At 51.0% G+C, this 26,011-nt stretch overlaps 2 protein-coding genes across 4 annotated transcripts in view; both read right to left on the reverse strand.

Annotated features, from left to right (window-relative positions):
- Window positions 1–3,355, reverse strand: part of CPA1 (carboxypeptidase A1) — a 15,904-nt gene extending 12,549 nt beyond the window's left edge. Inside the window, exon 1 of the mRNA XM_077770734.1 lies at window positions 3,240–3,355. Within this exon, the coding sequence (XP_077626860.1) occupies window positions 3,240–3,355 (116 nt within the window). The remainder of the gene's footprint in view (window positions 1–3,239) is intronic.
- A 62-nt stretch (window positions 3,356–3,417) lies between these two features.
- On the reverse strand, window positions 3,418–25,244 carry CPA5 (carboxypeptidase A5). 3 transcript variants are annotated; one of them, XM_077770657.1, is made up of 13 exons: window positions 24,879–25,244; window positions 24,191–24,250; window positions 23,475–23,686; window positions 22,072–22,153; window positions 20,901–21,035; window positions 11,933–12,031; window positions 10,406–10,507; window positions 9,131–9,232; window positions 8,669–8,779; window positions 8,133–8,223; window positions 4,613–4,812; window positions 4,208–4,292; window positions 3,418–3,737 (listed from the first exon to the last, which is right to left on the reverse strand). In XM_077770657.1, the coding sequence occupies exons 3-13, from the start codon at window positions 23,588–23,590 to the stop codon at window positions 3,550–3,552; spliced, it is 1,311 nt and encodes a 436-aa protein (XP_077626783.1). In that variant the 5' UTR covers window positions 23,591–23,686; window positions 24,191–24,250; window positions 24,879–25,244; the 3' UTR covers window positions 3,418–3,549. The 3 variants fall into 3 exon arrangements, with proteins under 3 accessions (XP_077626783.1, XP_077626782.1, XP_077626784.1); XM_077770656.1 differs by having other exon boundaries at window positions 24,034–25,244; XM_077770658.1 differs by lacking the exons at window positions 24,191–24,250; window positions 24,879–25,244 and having other exon boundaries at window positions 23,475–23,966.
- Window positions 25,245–26,011: the final 767 nt, after the last annotated feature.

Raw genomic sequence — 26,011 nt, forward strand, 5'->3', positions numbered from 1 at the left:
TGGAATTCCTTTTTAGCATTATATACCTAAGAAATGAAAAACAAAAAAGTTCAGATTTTATGAGAAAAAGATTACTCTGTAATATCGCTAAAACTCACGTGTTTAAGTCTTGAGCTCTTGTTTGATAAACTAAACTCCTCCGGCCATCATGTCCCTGGGCTTGTTGAAGAGACCCCTCAGACATAGGAAGACGACGCCTCACTTTAATCTTCCCTCAGATGCTAGGTTCATGTAGGCCCTTGCAAGCCCAGAGACCCCCAGCCTTCATAACTGAAGATGAGGAGGTTGGACTAGAAGCTTTGAAAGGTCCCTGGAAGGTTCTATGGCTTGACAATTTAGTCAGTCACTTGGTTAATGAGAGCAAAGAAACTGATTCAGAGACCTCCTTCAGATCTCCTCTCCCTTCAGAGAAGCTGCAGCAGACTGCTGGCTGTCTTTCCAATATCCATCCTCCCCTTTCTCCTTCTCAAAAGAACCCTAGTTGTACTGGGGGCAGCAAAGTACTCAGCAATCAAGTGATTTCCTAGCCTCCCTTGCAGCTGAGCAGGGCCAACGACACAGTCCCAGCCAATAAAGCATAAGGGGAAGTCCGCGGATGGGCCAACTCAGCTGCTGGCTCACATTTGTTGCCCTTACCCTTCTTCGTGTCTGGAATTCAGTCACGTGATGGTAGACTGGGGGTCAAAGTGAGGGCAGAGAGGCAAAACACAACAGGCCAGAAGGGTCTGGGTCCCCGGTGCACCAAGGAGTCGGGTTCAGTCAGGTGGGCTGGTTTGCCTACTCAGGCAACTTATTACATGAAAAAAAATAATAATATCCCGATCTGATTAAGCCATAGTAAGGTGGATTTCTGTCACATAATGCTAAACCTAGTACTGATCTGTACCAGGCCGAGGAGGAGAAGCACCTTTTTGACAAATATTGAGTACTTACTATGCGCCTGACAAGAACTGAGGGTGAACTACCCAAACATGGTCCCTACCCTTACAGAGCACCCTCAAACTAGTGGCAGAGACAAAGCAACAAAGAAGTCAATTAATTATTATCATTGTAATGGAGGAAATACATAAGGCCTTGGAAAAGAGAATAATAGATCTACTTTTCATGGATGGTCCTAGGAGGACTCGTGAGGAAAGTATACTGAAGGGGAAAATTTAAGGAGTGGATCATTTGGAGGAAGAATGAGAGAAAAGAATGTTCCAGACAAGGAGGAGCAGCACATGCAAGGGCTTCCAGTTGGAAAGGAGCTGAAGGAACTCTGAGGAGGTCAGAGAGCTTAGGGCTGATGAGCATGGTGTTCGAGCAAAGTGGGAGAGGTGTGCAGGGCCAGCCACGTAGCACTTTGTGGGGGGGGGGGGCGTGTTCAGTCATTGAAGGATTTTCAAGAGAAAGTTCGCTTTCAAGGAGATCCCCATCTGTAAAGCATTTTCAGCCCCAACTTCTGTGAGTGTTGGCTTCACAGAGGTCTTCCCAACATAGCCGTGAGAACCAGCTCCTGGCCCCTGGTCCTGAGGGGCTCTGGGCGTCTCGCCTGCCACTCAGTCTGACTTCTTGACGCTGTGAGGAGGCAATGCGTCGAAACCTGTCATGCACTCGGAACCATGAGTGGCACATAGTACGTGCTAGAAACGTTTATTATTTTCACTGCTGAGCAGCTCGTCAGAGTCCAGATACTCCCGCCTCTGGGGCCATGGCTCTCCAGCATGGCATTGACATCACCTGGTCCCATGCCCAGAGAGTCTTTCTGATCTCTGGGTGGCCTGAGAGTGTATTTCCAGCAAGCTCCTGGGTGATGCCGATGCCTATGGCCTGCAGACACACTGCTTTAGGTGAGGGCTAAGGCAGCCTCTTGGGAATCCTCTGGAGAAGGGTGACTGGCATCCTGCTGTGTAACCACCCTCAGCCCTGACAGATAATGGCAGAAGGTGGGAGCCCAAAGCCCCAACTCCCCCAGGAAGACTCAAATGTGTTCTTCTGGGAGACAGAAGAGCAGGTGGCTCTCAGCCTTTCAGGGGCCTCAGAGTCCTGGGGCAGATGGTAAAAACACACATCTGGGGGATACACCCCAGAGATTCTGTTTCACTCTGGGAACGAGACCCAAATGTCTTCACATTCAGTTACTCCCCATGGATTCTGCTGCAGACATGGCCACAGGTCACACTTGGACAAATGGAGACACAGTGGTTTGGGGGTTAGACAGACCCAAGTCCAAAACTCCTTCAACAACTTCCCATCCGTGTGACCTTGTGTGGCCTTTAAAATCTCTCCAAATCGGGGTACCTGGATGTCTCAGTCAGTTAAGCGTTTGACTCTTGATTTCACTCAGGTCATTATCTCATGGTTCGTGGGATTGAGCCCCGCATCGGGCTCTGCACTGACAGCATGGAGACTGCTTGGGATCCTCTCTCTCTCTCAAAATAAATAAATAAGCATAAAAAAAAAAAAAAACCCTGTCCAAATCATCATCATGCTTTCCTTATCTGAAACACAAGCATATTAATACTGGTAATATCCTCCCCAAGAAGATCAAATAAAAGTATTTATGCAGAGGGTACAAACGTTATAATCACATTTGTGATTATGTGGCTCTGCATTGCCAGGTGTAGAGTCTGCTTGGGATGCTCTCTCTCTCCCTCTCTCTCTGCCCTTCCCCTGCTCATGCGGTCTCTGTGTCTCTCTAAATAAATAAATAATAATATATAATATATATATAAGTAAAAAAAATAGGGAAATCTCAGGATTGGGAGGGTGCATCTTGTTTCTATCTCAAAATACGAGCCCTTCTCTCCCTTAAATAAAGGGCTTACTGAGTAAATGCCTGGCCAGGGCTAGCTGCTCAGTGCATGACAGCCACGATGGCCGCGGTAAGGAGGGGGAGGAAAAAGAGGATTTCCTCTCCCTGGATGCGTGGTGCTTTGCTGTGCTGGCCCTGACTGGCTGGGACTCCATCCACAGCCAGTGGAGACTGTGAGGGTGCCCAGGAGGAGCCGGTCACAAATCAGGGACCGGTTTACTCTCCTTTAGAGGGTGAGTGGGATCTTCGAAGTGGGAGACTCTGAAATGAACCCCTGACCTCGGCCCACGTGGGCAATGAAGCAGGAAGAGGAGGACGCTGCCTGCCTGTACCCACGTCTCCCTCAAGGTGCCAGAAATGTCACCACTGGACAGCCACTCCTTTTGGTCACTGTCCCCTCCAGGATCATCTGGGGATGTAACCACCAAGGGGACAATGTGCGTACCAGTCGCTCCCGGAGGGTGAGTTGTGTGTTCTGGGCCTGGAGAACTCTGCAGGGGGAGCAAGCGTGAGGTCCGCCAGCCCCTCATCCTCCTGAACACCTGGGGAGTGAAGAGGCATTTCGAGCTGCCCTGTCCCCTCCCTCAATGTGAGCCCAAAGGGGTGCTGGCCACCAAGCCTGTTCAAACTTGTATTTATTTCCTAAGGGGCCAGGGTTGGGGTGTGGGGAAGAGGAAGCATCCCTTGGGTTTCAGGAGGAACCCCAGTCCTTGGGGAAGGGAATGACCCTTGCTGCTCTGCCCTCGGTGGTGGTGCTAGTAGGGGTGATTCAGGGTGTGCTCCATGATGGTCCGAAGCGCCAGCCACGTCTCCTGGGCTGTGGGGATGATCTGGGACGCCGGCAGCAGGAAGCCAAAGCGCCCCGTGTCCCGGAGCTCAAAGGTGAAGGAGTATTTGATGCCGTTGTCATAGGCCCAGTCAACAGTGATCCCGCTGGCCACATCTGGACATAAAAGGGCAAAGAAATGCCCCCCCCCCAAGGAAAAATAAGGTGTTTTTCAAAGTACGGAGGCACTCTGAGTGGTCAGTGGGCCCTGGAAGCCAAACCCCAACTCACCCCAGACAATACCAAGTTTCCAGACCCAGGTCTCAATCTGGGCCACACCCTGCCCCTCTCCCCCTTCTCTTTCCCTGGCAAAGAGAAAGCTCCTTGAGGCCACCACACAAGGAACATCACTGTAAGCCAGGCATTGGGAGCTGGGAGTTCATTAATGCTACAAAGAAACAGCTGCCTGTTTCTGGGTACCACCACTCACCCCTGTATTCAGATGTGGAACTTGGCTCTGACCCAGCCCAGTCAGATCTATGGCAGTGCCCTGTGGCCAACCGCACTGCCAGTCAGCAAAGAGACCGCACCCGCCCAACTCCCGCGGATGTGGTGCCTGCACAGTGGCCAGGGGAAGGCTCACTCACAAAGGGTGGTGCTGATGCTCCCACAAATGTACTCAATGCCATGGACCTCGTACAGGGCCTGCACTGCGTCCTTGGCCAGATCGTACTGTGAGAATAATCCAGAGGGTGAGAGGCTAGGACTCTCCATGCTCCCACACCCTCACCAGCTGTTGAGAAACAGGAACTTAGGGGTCCTGGAAGTTGAATGTGTAGCTGACTCTCATGAGAAGGGAGCACAGCACCTCTGGCTTTGAACTTGACCACATGTGAGAACAACAAGCTCTCCTCTCCTTCCTACCATGGGGTCAAGTGGGTCCATGGGGTCAGCTGACCATGGGGTCAACAGACCCTCGTTTCAGAGTGAGGGCCTCGACCCTCTGGGAGCCTGCCTGATGCCTCCCCCATGTCCCAAACAGCCAAGCTCACCAACTCCTTCTGGTCTGGAACGGGCTCCAGTGAGTGGCCATAAGGGAACATGAGCATCTGAGAGTAGCTGTGAATGGAGATCAGAGCTTTGAAGTTCCCGTGGGATGTGATAAAGGCCACAATGGCAGCCACCTCTGGCTCCGACTGAGGGGACGGCCCGCGATAAGTCTCTGAGCAGGGGTTGTTATTAGAGCCATTTCCTGGAAGAAAAATAAAAGCACCCAGAGGCTTCAAATTCCAAGACTTGGGAAAAACACTTCATGCTCACAAAATATCCAGCTCTTCCTCTACATTTCCCAGCCTCCTTTGCAGTTTGGTTGAGGCCATGGGACTACTTCTGGCTGATGAGAATGTGAGCAGTAATGATGTGTCACTTCTAGTTTGAGGCTGTTAAGAGCACTCTCTTCAGTCTCTATGGTTGGAAGCAGAAACCTCTAGATGGAGGAAACATCCCAAATCCCTGTCACGATTGAAAGAAAGCTGCCCAGGAGAGTTGCCTCCCCACATTGAGCCTCATGTGCACAGACAACAAACGTTTACTGTGTTAAGCCACTGGGATTTGGAGTGGGTATTTACCACTGCTGCAAACCCTGGTCTAATACATCAGAAGAGGGGCAGCCACACCACAACTCAGTTCCTCTGTGGGCCTGTAGAGAGCTTCCCCGGCTTGTCCTTTGGTTAAATCCTGACTCATTCCATTAGAAAAGTGCACCTGCTTCAGGAGCCTAGAAGAAACTCTAGGTCTCCAACCCTGGCTTCCTCTATGAGCAGCGACCCCTCTGAGCCTGGCCCTTCTCTTCCGACTGTCCACTGCCCTACAGAAAGCTTGGTCAGTTGAGGGCTGAGCCTTAGTGTCTGCTCAAGCTTTGCCACAGCCATGGCCCCAAGATCAACATGAACTTGGGGCCAAAAGAAGACAGAATGGATCCCCATAGCTGCCTGAAGCTGGTCTGGGAGCCACAGATGTAAAGAGCCTTTGACAATTCTTCTTGGGGACCTCAGATGGGGGGGTGGGGAGAGGACAAAGAAGAACTGACCTTCTATTCTGTTCACAAATTCCATTTGTTCCTATCTCCTAGATTCTTTGCTCTCCATTTCTCTTCTCCCTCTTCTGTCTGCCTGCCCTCCCCAGGGGCCACGTCACGGGGCGCTGGACTGTGGGTTGGTCAAGATTTGTAGGTTATTTGGAAGGAGCCAGCCCTGTTCCTCCTTTTGCTCTTTCTCCCTGAAATGACTGCACACAAGCCCAGTGCAGAGGTCGGGGATCACCCTGACTTCTGGAGCTTCCCAGGGGCCCCAGAGCATCTCCCCAGACCCTCTGGGTAGTGCACTGGCCGGAGAACTGAGGGATTGGCCCATGGACTGGTTCGGATGCTGCACTGGATTGCAACAAACCAGTCCTCCCCAAGAGCGCAGGGCAGGGGAGCGTGAGTGGGAGGGAGGGTCTACAGATTACTCATTATGCAGCAATTAAATTAAGGCAATGATAAAACCATAAACAAAATCTTCCAGCCTGAGTCACCAACCCAGACACACACTATTTCTGTCCACAGGCAGGCCCGGAGGCAATGCCGTCACTGGGGAGTGCAGACCCCCTTGGTCTGCGGGTCTTCGCCTGGGGCGGGGACCCTGGTGAGAAGGGGATGTGACTGCAGGAAGCAAGGGTGAGGAGTGGCCCCACAGGCTGGACAGTGGCCCTGTTTGTTGTGTCTGCCGGGAGCTTCTGCACCTGCTACACTTGATGAATGACAAATAGCAACAGATGAGCAGAGCGGGGGAGGCTGAAAGCTTTGTCTGCGTTTGCAGCCCACGCACGGAAAGCGGTTCCTGCCAACGGCCAGGTGGCTTTGCCCAAATATGGAGAAACACTTCAGGCCATTAGTTCTGGTTTGAGCTAAGCAGCATAAACTAATCTTCCCCTGACCAAATGGGAATTAGCTGCCTGCCTCTCTCTGACGTTCATAGTCAAAGTCCTCTGAGCCTGCCTGTGTCACAAGTACCTGCTAATGGATTCATTAGCTATTTATTTTTCCTTCTCTGAAAATGTAATTTGTAGCAAGGGGAAATCTCTGGAAGGACATGGTAAATTATTAAAAGCAGTAATCTTTGGGTAGTGGGATTATGGGAGCTTTTTTCCCCTCTGGGCTTTTTTTTTTTCCCATAATCTTTTTTTTCCATATATATATATATTTTTTTTTTTCTTTTTTTTACATTGTGTATATACTGATTTTCCCCAGCCCCCTGTGGTGAAACACAGAAAAGTTATTTTCTTTAAGAGGTAATTTGTCTTTCTACAAGCCCATCTGTCTTGGGGTCCATGGGTACTCACTTCAGCTGGTTCTGAGGGGCCCACATGGATTACAGCTTGGGGCAAGTGTCTAGTCGTTTGAAGGTGAAAACACCCATTTTTACATGGTTGTGTTCCCTTACACAAGCGGTAACACACACACAGTGCCAGATTCCCAGGCAGCCCCCACACCAAGGGCTGAGGGCCTTGCTCTGGACTCTGTAGATGCTTATTTTTCAATGAAAACAGACTGAAAAGAAGCTAGATTTTCAAAGTGATGGGCAGATCTACAATGTTCTATCTCATTGATGTGGCCTTCCATCGGTGAGTCTGCTTTTCAACGGCAATGGCACTGTCTCCTGTGGAGCTAAACTTTGCCCCCGCACCCCCCAACCCAGAATAGCGGGTGCCACATCTGGAGGCTGAAGGCTGTGCCCATGGAACCTGTCTTGGCTAGACCCAGCATCCCACTCACCAAACTGCTGCATTCCCAGGGCCCAGGCTCTGGTCTCTAGGCTTTCTGGAGACCTCAGTTTCCCATCTAACCCCTACGTCCCTGGTGTGATAAGGGAGATAATCAGGAAGAACACTAAGGAACTTGGGAGGAAGCTACCCACCTCTGCCCGGAAAAAAATACAGCCCTGCACACATGCACCAGCCCATCAGCCCAGGATTACAAAGCAGTTGGGTCAAAAATAAAAACCAGGCTCAAGTCAGTGTCGATGGTTAGAACTTGGCTTATTCTATATTTAAACTACTGTTCTGGCCTCCCCAAAGGGCCAATTTCAGGTCATGACTCTCAGGACATGAGTTTGAAGGCATTTTCTTTGGGTGGACTCCCTACAGGGAAGGGCTAGAGAGATTTGGGAGGCATATAAACTCTTAAGTTTTGAACAACCAGCAAGACTATCTTGTACCTCCTGAAGGCACCTGAAGACTCTCTTGTACCTCTCTCTGCCATATTTAGGATTTGACCCTTGCAGCAAGGAGCAGTTCCCGTGTTTCCCAAGAAGCCGGAGCATATGCGGACATTTACCAAGCATGTGCAACGTCTCCCCATATCGCACAGCCAATCCTAGGCAGGTGCTTGCCTGTGCCTGGCCATGACTCACTTGCATTAACTAACTACACTGCCTCCCAAGTTGGGAGTCCGCGTAATCCAACTGTGTGGGAGACGCGCCAAGGACCAGGCCCTTCTCTGGCCCTGCCCCCAGGCCCAGCAGACTGCCCTACCTCCAAAACCTGACTTCCAGTTCCTGTTAAGATCCACACCGATGCAGAAGGTTCTGGGTCTGGTGGACTTGTTCTTCCGCCACAGGCGGTTCTGAAAAAGCCCAGGGCAGGTGACATTCACCCCTTTCCCAGGGGTGGGAACCTCTGACATCCTGTCCTAGGAAAGGGGGGGGGTCTCGTGGGACAAAGAGGGGCAAAAGGAAGGCATGTCTAGGGCAGGGTGGGCTTGGTACTACTGGGCCACGACTGCATATCACCTTGTGGTTAAAGCCATTGTGTGGGGACAGGCCCAAGGACAGGACGCCGCCAGTGGCCTTCCCCAGGCAGCAGGACAGGGGTCGACGGGCAAGAGCGGCAGCTGCAGTACCTGAGTCACCCGCCTGCCTCAGTGAGACTCTCCGCCAGGAGCCCCTGCTCCAGCCCCCAGGGAACCTCAGCTCAGCTGCCCAAAGCCGCAGTGACCGTTCCTGCAACCTCCCCACCTCCCCCCAGAGCTGACCCTGACCCCTGGCCCTCTCCCTCCCAAATGCCCTCACCATGCTGTGGGTAAATGCAAACCCATCAGGGTTGGTGACAATCTCCATGAAGACGTCCATGGCGTTCAGTATGTTTGTCAGGGTGCGGTCTTTGCCATATTCGGTGACAATCTGCAGGCAAGGGCAGAGTGGGTACACGGTGAGGGATGGGAGGCACTGCCTGGCTCTCCTCTGAGATGGATTGGGACTTTGGCACAGCCAGTAGCATCTGGCCATCAGACACATTCGTTGTGGAGAACTAAAGGTCTAGACGTAAACTTCCTTCTAGTTGTTTAACTAGATAGATGGATAGATGTGGGCTCTGTGCTGCAAAAAGGCCAGAGCACACAACAGCTGTTCCAAAGGACAGGAAAGCAGAGAGCCCCTGAGTTTAAACAAGCCAAGTGCAGTCTTGCAGCCAGAGGCGCCCCAAAATAGTCAAGTAGCCCCCACCCCAGCCCTACCCCCATCATCCGTGCTGACCTTCTTGGCGGTCCAGATGCCAGTGGCATGGGTGATCCACTCCCGGGAGTGGATTCCAGTGTCGATCCAGATGGCCCGGCGCTGAGATCCTCCAGTGCTAAACTGGGTAAAAGCACCGGGTCCCAAACAAGTTTCAACTGAGGCAGCTACAGAGCTGTCCCTAGGCCCCCAGAAGGAAGCTCCAGATGTTTCTTCACTGCCTGGGGCGGCCCCATGTGCCCAAGACAGGGGCTATATGTGCAGGTACTTGTGCACACGTCCACGAAGTGCACACGTGCAGGGGCCCTGGTGACACAGCGGTGCATATGGGGCGCAAAGTGACCCAGCCAGAAGCACAGAGCTCCCCAGGCTTGAAAGTGTCTTAGACTAGGGTTTCTCAAGCTTTAAAGGGTACACACATCCCCAGGATCTTACGAAAATGCAGATTCTCAGTCAGTAGGTCTGGGAGGGGTCTGTGGTTGGACATTTCTAACAAGCCCCTGGGGGTGCTCCCGCAGGTGCCGGGCCCCCACCCTGAGTAGCAAGGTCTTAGACCACATTAAAGAGAAAACACAGACAGTGCCTGGGGGAAATCAAAGCTGACTGAGGAGGTCAAGTCCCAAGTTCGATGAGAACACTTGGCCCTCTGGAAGAGTCCCCCAGGGCTGTCAAGAGCTGAATGTCAGGTGTCCTGTGGGTGCCTTGAGGTCACATACTAAGAACTGTTTTCAGGTTGGCTTGGCTCCACACTCCTACCCATCTTGCCTTATTCATGACCAAGGCCATTGCCGCCTGCGAGTTTGCTCAAACTGTTTCCAGTGGCCCCTGCGAAAGGCTGAGGTCTCCCCACAGACTCAGGCCTATCTGTGGGGCTCCCTGAGCCAGGTGACCTCAATCGCTTATAAATGAGGCCTCTATTTGCCTCCCTTCCCATTTCACAGATGAAGCAACCAAGGGAATAGGGAGGATGCTGACTCACTGACATTCACATCCGAAGACCAAGGGGATGACCACCACCCTACAATTCCATCGCCTTTGCAGCCCTCCCACCTACTTCCTGACCCAGGACCTTCCAGGGCGCTGCACTGTCACCTGTGCATACCTACAAGGGGAGTCCTTGAACACCACAGTCCCAAAGCTGTGGGTCACCTCAGGGCAGGAGTACACACATCTTCTCTTCCCTAAAACTCCCACCCTGCCATGACCCTACATGAGCTCAGCAGGCACGCCAGAGGCTCAGTCTTATGCCAGAGGCTCTCACTGTTGAGTCCAGTGGTCACCACTGCCCGCTTTTACCTTCAGAACAACAATGGACCGATTTTCAAAGCTGTGGCCAATCCGAATTTTTGAGACAATATCTGAGTGCTCAGCTACAAAGTTGTCGATCCAGCTATATATCTGAAAGGAATGAAGTCTGTCAGACAGGCAGTGGGGAGGGACGGGCGGAGCCCAGGCTGGCCCCGGATGTCTTCCTTTCCCCATCCCACCCTCCTTACTGCTGTCCCTCCTCCCTTAGGGGCTAAAAGAACCCAGAGGGAGAATGGGACATAAAGACGCTCAGGCAAGGGGCTGATTTGCAGGCAACTGGCCCCGTGCAGAGCTGAGCCTCTGTCTGGAAGGGGAGTGTGCTCAACCTACTCAGTCCCCAGGGTCAGCCTGCAAGGCTCTTGGGGTGGAAGCTTCTCTCGCTTCCATTCTCTTGGCCCATTCAGTCCATTTGACAGACCCCCCACAGACTCAGCTGTTTTGGTCTTCTCGGCCCTTAGAGATGCTAAGCCCTTTGAAGGCAGGGCTATTTACCTCTGATGTCAATAGATTCTGACAGGCCATATTAATCCCTTCCCTTACTCCTTCAATGTACATAATTGACTTACCAAATCTATGGGGAAAATGGATCTTCTCTTTTTTTTGAAAAAATGTTTATTGATTTTTGAGAGAGAGAGAGAGAGAGAGAGAGCGAGCATGAGCAGGGGAGGGGCAGAGAGAGAAGGAGACACAGAATCCGAAGCAGGCTCCAGGCTTTGAGCCATCAGCACAGAGCCCAACGCAGGGCTCAAACCCATGAACCATGGGATCATGACCTGAGCCTGACGCTTAATGGACTGAGCACCCAGGTGTCCCTGGACCTTCTCTTACACGCCATGTGAAATGGTGATACCAGAAGGGACAATATCAATACCATAGCATCCTTTACATGAAAATGGGACCTGTGCCTTGAGTTTCTCTCTGGACTGGGTGTCTCTATGTTCTCCTTGCATACTCTCCTTTACAAACATGTCACGGTCAGTCACGCCCGCCCTAGCTGGCTGTGACTGGGATCAAGAATTGTCTCCAACTGAGGCAACTCTGTTCTATTCTACAAAATGGCTCTCCAGTGTGCCTGGCCTCCTGCCCCTCCTACACCCCAATACCCACAGCTGGGGCCACTTAACACCAGGAATGCTTGTCGAGAGATCAAGACCACTGAGCCCCCAGCCACAGTGCTGGATTTGGAGATGCCACTACCTGCTCTGCTCCGGCCAGTGACGCACCCCTACCTCAGTGTTCTGCCTAGTAGACGTTTCTTCTATTCCCTATCTGCCCTGGGCTGTACTGTTGAGCTGCAGTTCTCTCTATCTCTATCTGAATCCTGGCTTCTGGACCTCTTTGAAGCTGACTATCTATCTGACAGACCTTCACCCAGCGTCTGGTGTGCACTCCAGAGACTCTCCAGGTGTCAGTTCACACCCTCCCATGGACCTCAGAGTCGTTCATCAGTCTCCACCCGAGTCTGGAGACCCTGAGGGCCCAAGGGGACAAGAGAGACCAACTGGGCAGACCTACCTCCTCCAGGGTGTGGTAAGAGGAATAGCTGAAGCTACTGGTGCTGCGCTCCAGCCGCCGGGATTTGGCCATGGTTTCTCTCTCCTCATCCAGCAGCACCTAGGAGATAAGAGCACGTACTGGAAGGGAAGGGGAGAACTGGGCCCAGCAAGCCTCTTCTGAGCCCCTCATTGGCTGGCTGTACACAAAGACAGCACCGACACAAGAGAGCGAGCCCCATGAGTGTGAGCTGCACAACAGGAGACACTGGTTGCTAGATGATTCTGCTTGTCCAGGTGGCGTTCATACCACCATTTCCCAAATGAGCACAGGGCGAGGAGTCAGGAGAGCTGCATTCCAGGTCTGCCACCAAGTTGCTAGGGAGCTTTGGCCTTGGCCTTAGTTTCCTCAGCATGGAAGTTAGGACAGCAATATCTGCTCTGCCCAGCTCATAGGATAAAATGTAATTAGGGATATTAAAGTATTTTAGAAAAGTGCTCATTGATCTATTACCAACATTGCTTTTGCCCTCTATGAACACTGCTGAGTGCTCCCTGGGGGAGCAGAGGGCTCCCCTGACCCACAGTATCCACTCTACCCTCAGGGGGTAGCCTACACAATTGATGTCCAGGCCATTTGAAAGCCAGCTATGGAGCAGGCTGGTCCAAGTAATTACAGAATTAATATGCCAACAGTCATTTACTTCCGATCTTAACTGCCTCTTAAACACAAGTATAGGTGAGCCAAAAGCAATGTCCTGGGTATCATTTGGAGTTGGTACTCCATCCTCATGCAGTACTTCCTACTGACCTTAGGGAGGGCATATGGTTGGATTGGGTTGCCCTCCCACATCATTCTGGGACACTTTTCCCAGCCTGGGATTCAGTGAGGTGGGCAAGTGCCCTTCACCCCAAGCTCATACCCTTACATTGGTACCCAGGGATAGAGGCATCCCAGAACTCTGCACTAACTAGCAGCATGGGAAGGACCTCAGCCCCTCTGCCACAAAGGGTGCTGGGAAAGTAGAAGACCTCAACTCCAAGTCACACAAGTGAGTCTTGATGATATCTTGCTTCAGGCATCTTTATCTTCATTATCTCCATTGAGCTGGTCAGATGACCAAATGACAGGGCAGGAATTAACTATTCATGTTTTAGAGATAAAACAGATTGGAGAGCTGAAGGGACAATGGCAAAGCCAACCAGGGGCAAAGGTGAGGTGAGAACCCAGATATCCTATTCCTAGACTTGGGTTCCTTAAGGCTGGCTAGTTATCAAAACTAAAGGGAAATAAGAATAATAACTGTACATATTATATATAACATACATAATAAACATATACACACACACAAAGATAGATGTATATATCTATAGGTGTATAGAGTTGACCCTTGAACAATGAGAGGTTTAGGGGCACCAACCCCCCCCACAGTTGAAAATCCACACGTAGCTTTTGACTTCCAAAAAACTTAACTACTAACAGCCTGCTGTTGGCCAGAAGCCTTTCCAATACCATAAACAGACAATTAACACATAGTTTATATGTTATATGTGTTATATATTGTATTCTTACAATAAAACAAGCTACAGAAAAGAAAATATTACTAAGAAAATCATAAGGAAAGTACATTTACAGTACCGTACTATATTTATCCCCAAAAAAATCCATGTATATCCACACAGTTCAAACCCAGGCTGTTCAAGGGTCAAGAGTATGTTTATCTGTGTGTGTGTGTGAGTGTGTGTGTGTGTGTGTACAGAGAGGGCAAGAAAATGTGTAAAATGTTAACAACAGGTGAAAAACCCATCATACTATTCTTGCAAGTAAAAGGTGTTCTGAAATAACAAAAAAGCTCAGTGCCTGGGTGGCTCAGTCAGTTGACACTCCAACTCTCGATTTTGGCTCAGGTCATGATCTCATGGTTCATGGGATCGAGCCCCACGTGAGGCTGCATGCTCACAGTGCAGAGCCTGCTTAGGATTCTCTCTTCCTTTCTCTCTCTGCTCCTCCCCCACTCGTGTTCACTCTCTCTCTCTTTCTCTCAAAATAAATATAAATAAAACATTTTTAAAAATTGTTTGAAAAAATAACATAGAAAACAAGACAGTAAAATGTCAGAAAATACCAAAATGTAAACAATGCTTGCTAGAATAGAAAGATTATGATTTCAAGCAATTTTTAAATTTTCTCTGTTTTTATGTTTTGGCAGCATGCTTCCACTACTTCAAAAAGTAAAACCTTCTAATGAATAAATAGTACTAAAACAAAAACAAAAACGCCCAATGGCTAAAATAAAGTAGCAGCCATGGACTCTACAGTCCCGGGGCTGGAAGGGAGGCATCACCACCAACCCTGCAGACGAGGCCGCTGCCCAGTGCCCACTCACCCTGCTGCCCCAGTCAGCTTGCTCACAACCCTCAAGTTCACAGATTTAAAAATGGGACTGGAAATCGCTGCTTGGGCCTCATTTTCTTTTCTTTTTGAGCACTGGCCACATGTTAGGCAATTGTGATTGCAGTGTTCTCTGGCCCAACTAGCTAAGCCGGGACATTCCCACTTGGGCAAAGCTGGGAATGCTGGGCAAGTAGGGAAGCCTGGGAGAGCCTTGACCTTTGCTGGCACAGGCACCACCCTGGGACGCTCTGACAAAAGGGACTTGTATTCTCCCAGGAAACCAATGGAAATCTCAGCAGCCCACCATGACCAGTGTGTGCCTGTCACTTCAGGCCGGGCGCTACCAGCTGTGGTGAGCAGCCACAGGGAGCCAGCAGCCCGGGGCTGGTACACCCAGAAGTCCCCCTCTGGCGCCACCGGAATGGAAGGTCCACACATCCAACTTCCTAGGGACTGGAGGAGGACCTTAGGCGGCGGGGAAAGGCGGAGAACAGGGAGGAGAAATTGGGAAGAAAGGACCAGAGGACCCAGATCTTCCCACAGCCCAGAGACATCCACAGGAGCAAACAGCTCCCATGAGGCCACTCTTGGTTCCACAAAACAGCTTGGGGGCAAATGGGAAATGGGCACCAAACTGCAAATAACTTTCCAAACACCCTCGCAGCCTTGTGAATGGATATGACACCCGCTCACAAATTGGGAATATTCAGCCCTCACAGCTGGGCCCCAATCCCAAGAACACTAATCTACCCTGGCCTGAAAACTACACAGATGTTGGCTCCCTTCACAAGGCCGAGAGAGGAGAGGGGAGAACTGAGAACGCAGTCTTGCCACAGGCTCAGGGAAGCCTAATTACAGCCCTGTCAGGCTGCTCAGAGGAAAAAAAGAAACAACTCAGAAGTAAGCCATTTGCCTCCCTGGAAGCCATAACCTGACAAGGAAAGTAATACCTTGGTGTGAATTAATTTATGACAGGGGTAAGGAAGGACAGGAACACGAGGAGAACAGCACCTCCAGGACGGAGGAGGGCAGGAGGCCAAGGGAGGCCCCGGAAAGGTGAAGCTGATGCCTGAAGGGAAGCGGCGCTCGGCAGCTGAACTCCAGCCACAGACGTAAAGTGGACACGGCTCCGGGTGACGGTGGACGGGGCGCACCTCTCCACCCCCCTGCCCTCAGCCCTACTCTGTGACAGCAGCAGTCACCTCCCCTCACATGTCCCTGGCCTTCTCTTCCAGGCCTAACATTTGCGGTAGCAGCTGCGTGGCTGGTAGAAGTGCAGTCGGGGCCTACGTGCTGGGTGGCTCCGGACCTGGGGTTCTCAGCATGGACCCCCTCAGAGGTCGAGGCTGAATGGCTGCTTCACTGCCCAAAAGGCAGAGTTAAAACCACCCACACAAACAACAGTGACAACTGTGGAGGGAGCAGATGGCGCAAGAGCAAAGAGTGCAGGGCCCGTGGCCAGGCTGTCTCTGATTAAATCCTGACGGCATCACTAACGGGCAAGCCGCTAATCTCTCTGTGCCTTGGTTTACCCAAATACTCATCTCTCTGTGCCTTCATAAAATGGGGGTCAAGTTAGCACACACTTGAGCACATTCTTTAAAGTGTTCCCGTGAGGATTAGAGGGGTTAATACATGTAACATGCTTGGGGCATTGCATGTAGCGATGAGGAAGAGCAAGAGGATGGTGGACGGGCAATAGTAATTTCGGGGGTGACTCCAGGACTCTGCGATGGAAAAGTCATTACCAGGCGTGACCAGGAAATCTGGATTTCTCCAGGAAGAAGTGGTATCTGTAGGACCTGGGTGGCAGGTTGTTCCCCTTAGCGGTCAGTTGGGTGAGTCAGGCAGCAGCTGCCCCTCTCCCAGGACCGACAGAGGAGCCAGCTCTTCTCTCCCCGTCCCGCTGCTGCAGCCAGTCTCTGCTTCTCCCTCAGGACCTTGCTCACAAGTGTTCCTTTCCTCCCCTGCCTTCTCCTGCTCGTGCCTGCCTGCCCCCCTCTCCTGGGCTCTCCCAGTCCCACCCCAGCCAACATCGCTGCCACTTTTAAATCTCTTCTTTTCGGTGAACGAATGTCTGCTGAGCACACGCTTGGCACTGGAGACACGGCAGCCAACACAACAAAACCTCCTGCCTTCATGGAGCATACAGTCTGGCAGCGGAGACAGACAACAGACAGGATAAGTACATCAAGTATATAGGATACGAGAGGGTAGTAAGTGCCAAGGAGAAAAGGGGTGTAATGGAAGGAGGGAGGGAATGGGGGGGGGGACTCAGGGGAAGAAGGGTAGAGTTTAAAATAAGGTGGAAGGTGACCTGTGAATAAAGTTTTGAAAGCAGCGAGGGAATAAGTCATGCAGGTATCTGCAGAAACAGCACTCCACTCAGGAGGACCAGTAAGTGCAAAGGCCCTGAGACGGGAACTTAATCAAGGGCCCTTAGGCAGGAATGGGTCAGACAAGTTCAAGGGACAGTAAAGAGGTCCAGGTCTCTGGAGCAGAGTGAGCAAGGGCAGAGCAGTCAGTGATGGGGGGAGTGGGGGGCCCCTTTATAGCCATCTGAAGACTTTGGCTTTTACTCTGAGTTAGGAAGTCATTGAGGGTTTTAAGCAGAGAAGTCACATAATCAGATATAATATATAATAATAATAATAATTTTAAAGAACCCCTCTGAAGGCTGTTTTGAGACTAGGCAACATGGAACTAGGGACAGCAGTTAGAAAACTTCTAGAATAATCCAGGTGAGCGGCTGATGGCATGCTGGCTCAGGGTGGTAGCATAGAATGGTAAAATACATTTTATTTTTATTTTCTTTAATGTTTGTTTTTGAGAGAGAGGGAATGTGAGCAGGGGAGGGGCAGAGAGACGGGGACAGAGGATCCAAAGCAGGGTCTGTGCTGACAGCAGAGAGCCCAAAGCTGGGCTCGGGCTTACAAACCATGAGATCATGACCTGAGATGAAGTTGGATGCTCAGCCGACTGAGCCACCCAGGCGCCCTGGTAAGATACATTTGAAAGGGAGAGCTGGTGGGATTTGCTGAATGTTAGGTGTGAGAAAGAAGTTGAAGATGAATCCAGGCTTCCTGTCTGAGTGACCAGAAAGATGGTGTTGTCATTTCCTGAGATGGAGAAGGGCGGTGGAGGAGCAAGTTGAGGGGATGCTGGGTTTGGAATGGTGACATCTGAAGCACCCCTTGGTCAGGCAGGTGGCAGTGAGGAAGAGGTGGGTGGATATCTGAGTCTGGACTTCAGGTTGGATGTAGGAGTCTGGCTGGAGATGTAACTATGGGGATATTCAGGAGGCTGAAGGTATTCAACGCCATGATCTTGGATGGGAGGATCGAGGAGAGGTCAAAGGACAGAGCTGGGAAACAGGAAAATAACATGTAAAGGAAAGCCAGTTAGGTGGGATAACCCAGGAAAGTGCAGAGTCCTGAAAGCCAAGACAGGACATGTTTCAAAGGTGAGAGAGCAACCAGTTATGTTAAATAAGGTGAAAGAACAATGGACACTCAAAGTTGGCCCCTGAGTTGGACATAGGAGCTGTGGGTGACAACGTCAAGGGCAGTTTTGGTGAAGTAAGGGGTGGACGGTCCACCCAAGGAGAGGGATGGAGATAACAAGTATAGTCCATATTTCCAAGAGTTTTGCTATATGGGGAACCTGAGAAATGGGATAGCTGGAGGTAGGGGGAAGGGATCAAGAGAGGATATTTTAGGGTGGGAGACATAACTCTGCATTTGTATGTTAATGAGAATGATCTGGTAGAGAGGGGGAAATTGGCAAGGCAATATTTACACTAAACTGTATTTTGCTCCAGATGCTCAGAGCACGGGTGATTTTTGTGTTCTCCGTTGTGCTTTCCCCTATTTTCCAAATTATCTAACATGAATATTTATTAATTTTGTAATCAGAAAAAAGCCATTAAAATCCACAGAGCTGATTGCTCAAGTGAAGCTTTTCCATGGTGACTCATCCTAGAGGAAAAAAAAAAAACAAACACCAAAACCAAAGGGCTGAGAAAAAAGGGGGAGGTGAAGAAAAATTAAATGCAAATAGAGCTCACTCGGAATCAGATAATTTCTTGCCTGGCCCACTGCAATTTCCTCAACACCCTCCTGCCTGTCAGTCTCTCCCTGCTCCCATCCCCAACTCAACATTGTCACTATCAGAGGGATTTTTCTTAAATGCAAATCTGATCATGTCAGAGCCCTCCGATGGCTCCCCCATGATTTTTTGGGATACATCTCGACCTCTTCGCCCAACAAAAGATGCCCTTTGTGATCTGGTCGGGCCTCATCGCCAATGGAGGGGGGCCTTCCCTTCCCTGTCCCCCCTTGCCTGCTCTTCAGCCGCACTGCAATTACCGCCTTCTCAGAGCCTCGCTATGTGCAGAGCCTCTTGTCCTCCGCTCCCATAGCAACCTGCTGCACTCCATCAGCGCGCTCAGCCACTCCATTGTAATCACTGATTTGCTCCCCTCCACTCTCCACCCCCACAAGTCCAGCTCCCCTGGATACGGAACCGAGTTCCTATCTTTGTATTTCCTGCACCTTGTGCACAGTAGGTATCTCCCTATCAGTAGATGCAACAGAGGAACCCAGCTCTTCCATCTCAAGTATCCCTCTGACCACAGCGTGGGGGGAGCGGGGCACACTTCCCTTCCTCAAAAATCTCTAGCACCTCCAGCCAAAGCGAAAGCCGGCACCAAGGTTTTTCTCGCTCGCTCTCAGCCTAGTACCACCAAGCAAACACACCCTCACTTCTTTCTTTTCCTCACATCCATTAATTCAACTAACATTTATGAAGCCCCAACCGGGCGGCAGGTGCTATAGTAGGTGCGAAGGGGCCTGAGCCTGGACCTTGAGGGGCTCGGGAGAGGGGGCCCTGGAGACAAAGACCAACATAACAGCAAGGCCTCTGTCTGGGCACGCGCTTTCTGAACCTGCCAACAGAGTAATTGTTGAGACAGTTGAGGGCCACCATGCAAGAGACACTATGCCAAATACCGAGGCGGAGGAGATCCGGAAGAGTCAGAAGAAATTAGGCCCGGGCGTCAATAACTGAAACACAAGGCTAGAGGCCAAAAACCTGAGCGGTGCAAAGCCTTCCCCTCCTGTTAGCGCCTCTGAGCTTTTCTCCTCCTGGACACCCTCCCCCTCATCGCCACAAATCAACTCAACACAGCAGCCTCTCCCCCACCCCCACCCCAGCTCCTTCCAAGCCAAAATGGGATCTAAGTATGACAATCAGACCTTGACGCACCGCAGACAGAGTTGTTGGGAAAAAGGGGAAAATCCTGACTGGCTGGGTTAAGGCAGACAGTCCAGGGCATCTTACTTAGAGGAAGTGAAAAGCACCACCCCTCCAACACCCCCCCCCATGCCCCCAAGGGATTCTAGCCTGGGGACGTCAGGGAAGGACAGGCTGAGGAGCAGGAAGGCGACAGATCCAGAGAGGCCAGTGGGTAGACTCGGAGGTGTCTCTGGGGCCATTCCTGATGTGCAGAAATGACAGAACATTTTGAGAGACCTCTTCATATCTCTCTGCTAAATGCTGTGGGCTTTCCAGGGCGGGGCCGAAGCAAGGAAATGCAAACTTCAAGATCCTGGCACGGGCGAAAAACCAGAACTGAGTGCTATTTCTTCTGATGTGGTGCCCTGTCTTGTCTGCAAGACTTTCCCCATTTTGGCGTGTGGGGGATTAATTAGAGAAAGAGCCCACCCCTACTTGGTGAGCAGCAAGCACATGGGTCTGATGAAGGATAAAGGTCTGTGAATGGATCTAAGCGGCCCAGCCCTGTGCTTTGCAGGGAAGGAATGCCCCTAATGCGTTTATCCCTTGGCATGTGGCGTCAAGTGTGCGCGCTCCGGGAGACTGTGCTCCCACACTCAGAGCCCTCGGAGAGCAGCAGCAGCGCACCGTGGCTGGGGGGGGAGTCTCTGTGGGTATGACTCTGGTGGGGGGAATGCAGCAGCATCCGCAGAGGGGTGCGGCCAGAGACGCCTAACCAGCACGTGGTGCCCACAAGATCAGCTTTAGGAAGGAGGCTCCTTGGGATATTCTTGAAGGCAGACAGAACAACAGAAATAAAATGGCATGATGTTCAGAGAGGACACTGTAAGATGCACTGACGAGTGGGGGCGGGGAGGCTGGCACGGGCTCTCTCTATCCTACCCGAGAGTGGGTGTGCAGCCCTCCCCAAGCTATTCCCCTGGGATAACCCCGCCGGGGAGAGGTGCCTGGTGCAGCCTAGTACCGAGAGCCTTGCAGTACAGGTGTTGTGGGACAGCAGGGAAAGCAGGGATGGTCAGAAAAACTAAGGAACGTTCCAGAGCTACCTCCCCTGGTGCCTCAGGAAAGACCTGAGCTACTGCCTCCGGTCTCCCTCCTCCCCCGCCTCCTCCTCAGAGGAGTCCTTCCACGAGAGGACTTGTCCACAANGCTCCTTCTCCAGCAGGTCCACAAGAATGCAGACAGAACTCTAGAAACCTGGCCACGGTTAGCCCTGGGTTGTTTTGCTCTGTGCTGGGCCCCGACCAGGAAGGCATGTGGAAGGTGAAACCCTAGCCGTAGCGTTGGGGCGGGGCCTCACCTGGATGTCCTTGATCATGATGGTGTAAGCAAGGCCGTGAGACTCCAGGTAAGCCTTGATGTCTTTCAGTTCAGAGAAAGGAACCCTCATATCCACAGGGAGGCTGGGCCTGGCTGGGCCACGCCAGAAGTCCACCTTGGCCACAGAAGAAAGGAAAATGGGTGTGTTTCATTGCATGTCCTTATACCTGATCCCGTAGGCACCTTAGATAGGCAGATGGTCTTCTTCTTTTAGACAGTTAAAAGGGCCCCGGTTCCAAAATTAAAACCCTAAGGTCGAGCACAGAGACAGGGGCAAACAAAATCCTCGAACTGTTTCCCTTTCTGGTTCCAAGCACCTTCATCTCCCAGCCTCACTCCCTCCCACTGCAACTTCAGCTGGACCCCAAGAACCCTAAATAGGTGCTAAAGGTGAGACAGTTCATCATCTGGGGCATCCTCATGGGCAAGAACACTGGTCAGAAGGGGAAGGCATCACCGCCCTCAAACCCCAGGGAGGTGCAAGGAACCCAGTCAGGATTCCCACGACACCCAAATGCCACATCCATTTTCCAACTTGTGCAAAGGAGAGAATTGTTATAAAGGGTTATGAGTCCCCATAGATAGGGGCACTCAAACAAACAGGGACGTGGGCTTTGAGCCACATCCTGAAATATCCGGTTGTTTCAGCAGCCTTCAGACAAAACCCTTCTATTATAACGGTTGAAGAAAACGTTTTCCATTGCAGAATGCTTGCAGGGACAAATGTTCTCGGAAACAAATGCTCAGGCTGACAGGGACGAGCCCAAATAAAACATGGGTTTGCCAAGCTAAGCCATTTCAGTGGGGAAACAGATGTGTCCAGTCTGCACACAGTCTCCCACCCAGAGATATATGTACTTCCTGTGTGGCTTCAGGACATTCCAGTCATTTGTAAGGTGGCCCCTGACACGGTCTGCTCAACAGCCCCCCATCTAGGACAGAAGAGAGAGCCAAGAAGGGCCACCCAACTTTACAGAAGAATGTTCCCAGCCTTTCCCAAAGAGGAGCCACATTTTATTTTCCAGTGTTGTGATCTTTGGCAGAGATATTCGGGGGCGGGTTTGGGGCTGGGGGAGCAGGGGAGGGGGCTGAAGGTGTAGGTCGCTGTACGAGAGTGGAGAGCCTGTTCCCAAGCCCTGAGGGGTCCTCACCTTCTGGGGCTTCAGGCCTTCCAGATCCCTGAGAAGTGAAAGCTGCTTCTCGTTTTTAGCCAGGATTCGAAGAACCTGGTCTCTGGAAAGACACGGAGGGTGGAGGGAGATGCTGTGAGGGCTTCCCCGGAAAGCTGGGCTGGGGACCCTGGGGACCTGGCACCTTGGGGACTCAGCAGGGAGGCTGGGAGGCCTGAGCAGAAGGACATGCAGCTCTGGGATGCACAAGAGTCCTTCATCGTGAAGCAGAGGTCGCTCCAGACCAAGGACACACTGCCCAAGCCACTAAATAAAGCCCGTCACAGGTACTGATGAACCCAGCACCAAGACCAGGGAGGAAGTATGGGAAAGGAACGTGGGAGAATGGAGGAGACCTGGGAAACAAAAGGAATGAAGGGGAGAAAAGAACAGACACAGAGGGCAGGGGAGACCAACAGTGGCCCCAAGTGCTCTTCATACGAGGGCCAAAGGCCATGGTCTGTCCAAACCCTGTGCCCTTTCCAGACTTCTCTCAAGAGCTTGAGGACACAGAAGGGGAGAGGAGCCTCACGCTAGAGGCTGTGCCGCATGCCTCTGGTGTTTGCCGCCTAGTATGGCACCGGCTCCCTCCCTGACGGGCTTGGATATCGGAGAGGATGAACCCTGCCCCCCCAGACCCCCCCACTCCCCGTCATCACCACTATGGAGATACCATGGGTTAGTTCCATCAGGTGATGCCTGGGAAGCTGAGAAACATGTCCCTAGAGGGCCTGCTGTAACATCCTAATGCTTATTGGTATTCAGAGGAGGACAATACTGCATCCATATGGTAGGGATACACAGTCCTCTGAGTGTTACTAACTCCTTTAAGAATCAGAGGAGGGACGCCTGGGTGGCTCAGTCGGCTAGGCGTCCGCTTCAGCTCAGGTCATGATCTCACGGCTCATGAGTTCGAGCCCCATGTTGGGCTCTGTGCTGACAGCTGGGAGTCTGGAGCCTGCTATGGATTCTGTGTCTCCCTCTCTCTCTGCCCCTCCCCCACNACTTCTGCTCAAGTCATGATCTATTGGTTCATGAGATCGAGCCCCACATTGGGCTCTGTGCTGAGTGCAGAGTCTGCTTGGGATTCTCTCTCTCCCTTCCTCTCTCTGCCCCTTCCCCACTTGTGCTCTCTCTTTCTCTCAAAATAAATAAAATAAACTTTAAAACAAAAACAAAAACGAGCTCACGGGGGTAAGGACAGTAAGACAGCTGCTTGTCCTGCCCTTGAGCATGAGAGTGGGAGATTATGGAGCTCACTGGGAAGTGAGGTCCCAACTCCCTCTACTTTGACCAGGTCCCAGGAAGACAGACCCCTTCCCGCCGGCACACCTGGTCCCCAAACTCTTGACAGCCCTTCTCCCTACCATGGAGCCCCCACTCACCCCGTGAAATTCATTTGGCCCAAAGCTGCTGCCAACGTAAAGCTGAAGACCAGGAGCGTCCACCTGTCCACAGGGGACAGCCCAGGTCCTGCGCCTCCTCCAGGGGTCCCCTGCATGCTTCTTCCTTCTGGCGAGCTTCAGGGGCTTTCCTCGTGCGCGGGCATGGCCGAGGCCTCAGCCCAGCACAGCACCTAAAGGCCGGCAGGCCCGGCCTGAGAACAGGCGTTAGGTTCTTTCTGGTGATACCCAGCATGTGGCTCCCACACGCAGGGCCTTGGCAGAGCTAGGGCCACCCCTCCCCATGGCCAGGCAAATCCCCTCCTGGGAAGAGGAAAGAGGAAAAGAGGAAGACAAGGCTCTTAGCTTTCTTTCCTCCCTGGAGGTTTGCTGGGCCAGCCTCTGGTGAACATCTCCAGGTGTTCATCTCCAGAGAAAGGTAAGAGTAGCTGGTAGGCCCAAGGAAATTACTCCTTTCCTCCCTCCTCGTTTAATTCTTTTCTTTTGCTCTCCTTCTCCCTCCCCATCCACTCACACTTCCCCTGGGCCACGTCCTCCTTACACATAAGGGTGTGGACGCCATTGAAAGAACGCCGGGTTTAGAGACAGAGACTGTGTGCTCACTTCCTGTCTAAAAGACCTAGGGCAACTGCCCTAATCTCTCTAAGTCTCAGTTCACTCATCAGTAAAATGGGGTTTATGATACCTCCCCTCCCTACCTCACAGGGGTTTGGGGGAATATTAGATGAGACAACGTAGGTGAACTGGCTTGGCAAAGCCTGCAAAATAGAATGTATTATTATTTCCAAGCATTAACCCTGAGTCACAGCTGCATCTTAGGTCAGTTCTCCAGCTGCAGTGGGGAGAAGGGGGACAGAAGGGAATGGAGAGGGGAACAAAGGAAATATATATAGCATGAGAAAGAATTCAGTGAAGGCTCCCTTTTCTCTATCTTCAGCTGGTCGCCATTATGCCGGCATAGGTAGTGCATTTTCTGCCAGACATGAAGGTCACTGCAATCATTATAGTTCTGAACAGACAGCAGAGTCAATTTCTCAGTCCAGCTGAAGCCCCGCACAGCCCCCTTTATGGGCTGGGAATGGAGGAATAAAGCCAAGGCCGGCACACAAAGCAGTCATATTGGAAGGAGAGAGTGAAAGATGATGCGTGAATGGTAAATGATGAATCTAACAGAAAATCCACAGGAGGTGGGGGAAAGGCAGAGACTAAATCCAACAAAGTTGTTCAGCAGAGGACGTCAACAAAAGGCCACTTAACTGTCACCGGCGATTCTCAGAAGCCCCCTCCCCGTCCATACTTTCCCAGAATGGCCTATTAACTAGCCATGTGTGCAGAGAGGGGAGCTCTTTTATTGACAGAATGCCCTGCTCCCACACCCCGCCGGACCTACTCCATTATTTCGTGGTTCAGCTGTTCAGACATGCCAAACTCTCCTAGAACCCTGGCTTTGGGAACGCTCAGACAGAAACATTAGCAAAGGGTTTAAGGACCTAGAAAAGAAAGCAATTAGGCTTTCCACCCAAGTAACACTCAGCTTTAGTAGAAACAGGAATAAAAGAAATGTACTAGTAAACAACAGCTCAGGAATTTAAAAGAAAAAAAGTGGGATGGTGCTAGCCACAAAAAGTACCCAGCATCTTCTCATTCAAAAGCATCATTTAAGTCACTAATAATAAGACAACTATCCCTGTATTTGGTTTAGGGGTGGGATGAGAGAGAGAGAAAGAGAGAGACAGCAAGAGCCAAAGAGAAAGAGAGAGAAGGAGAGAAGAGCACTTCAGAATTCCTCATTGAGAATTCTATGGCAGCACTTCTAATAGAACTTTCTATGATAATGGAAACGTTCTACGTCCGCACCATCCAATGGGATAGCCAGTAGCCATTTGAAATGTGCCAGTGCGACTAAGGAATTGAATTTTTTATTTTGTTAAATTTTAATTAATTTCACTGATTGAAATACCCATGGTGGCTGACGGTTATCTTATTACACAGCACAGTTCTATGGGAATTCACTAGCCCTAAAGCAGTGCCTTCAATGGCTAGATACGAAGCAGAGACACACAGCTGTGCTTGACTTAATACCTAATACTGGCTTCTAACCAAAAATTAATTATTCATCTAATCATTTACTCAATAAATGTCTACTGAACATCTACAATGTGCCAGGGACTTGCTTACTAGGAATAAAGTATGGGAATAAAATGGAAAACAATACTGACCTGGACCTTAGATTTCTAATGGGGTAAGTAGACAGTTAATTTAAAGAGCATACAGATAATTGTAAAAATACAGCTGGTGTATGGGCTACAAGGTGAAAATACAATCTGCCATGAGGACAGATAACAGGGCTCCATACAGGCTGAGACAGGGAGAGTTTCCTGAAAGTTTTGTTGGAGGATTTTTATCTCCCATAAGGTGGGTGGTTTAGACACCCAAACACCCTGCCCACGTGAAACAACTAAAATGCTGGATAAAATAAAATCTTTGTAGTAACTTTTAAAACAGATCACTGAGTTGTC

Source organism: Crocuta crocuta, unplaced genomic scaffold (genome assembly GCF_008692635.1).
Source record: "Crocuta crocuta isolate KB4526 unplaced genomic scaffold, BGI_CrCroc_1.0 scaffold266, whole genome shotgun sequence".
Taxonomy (NCBI): Eukaryota; Metazoa; Chordata; class Mammalia; order Carnivora; family Hyaenidae; genus Crocuta; species Crocuta crocuta.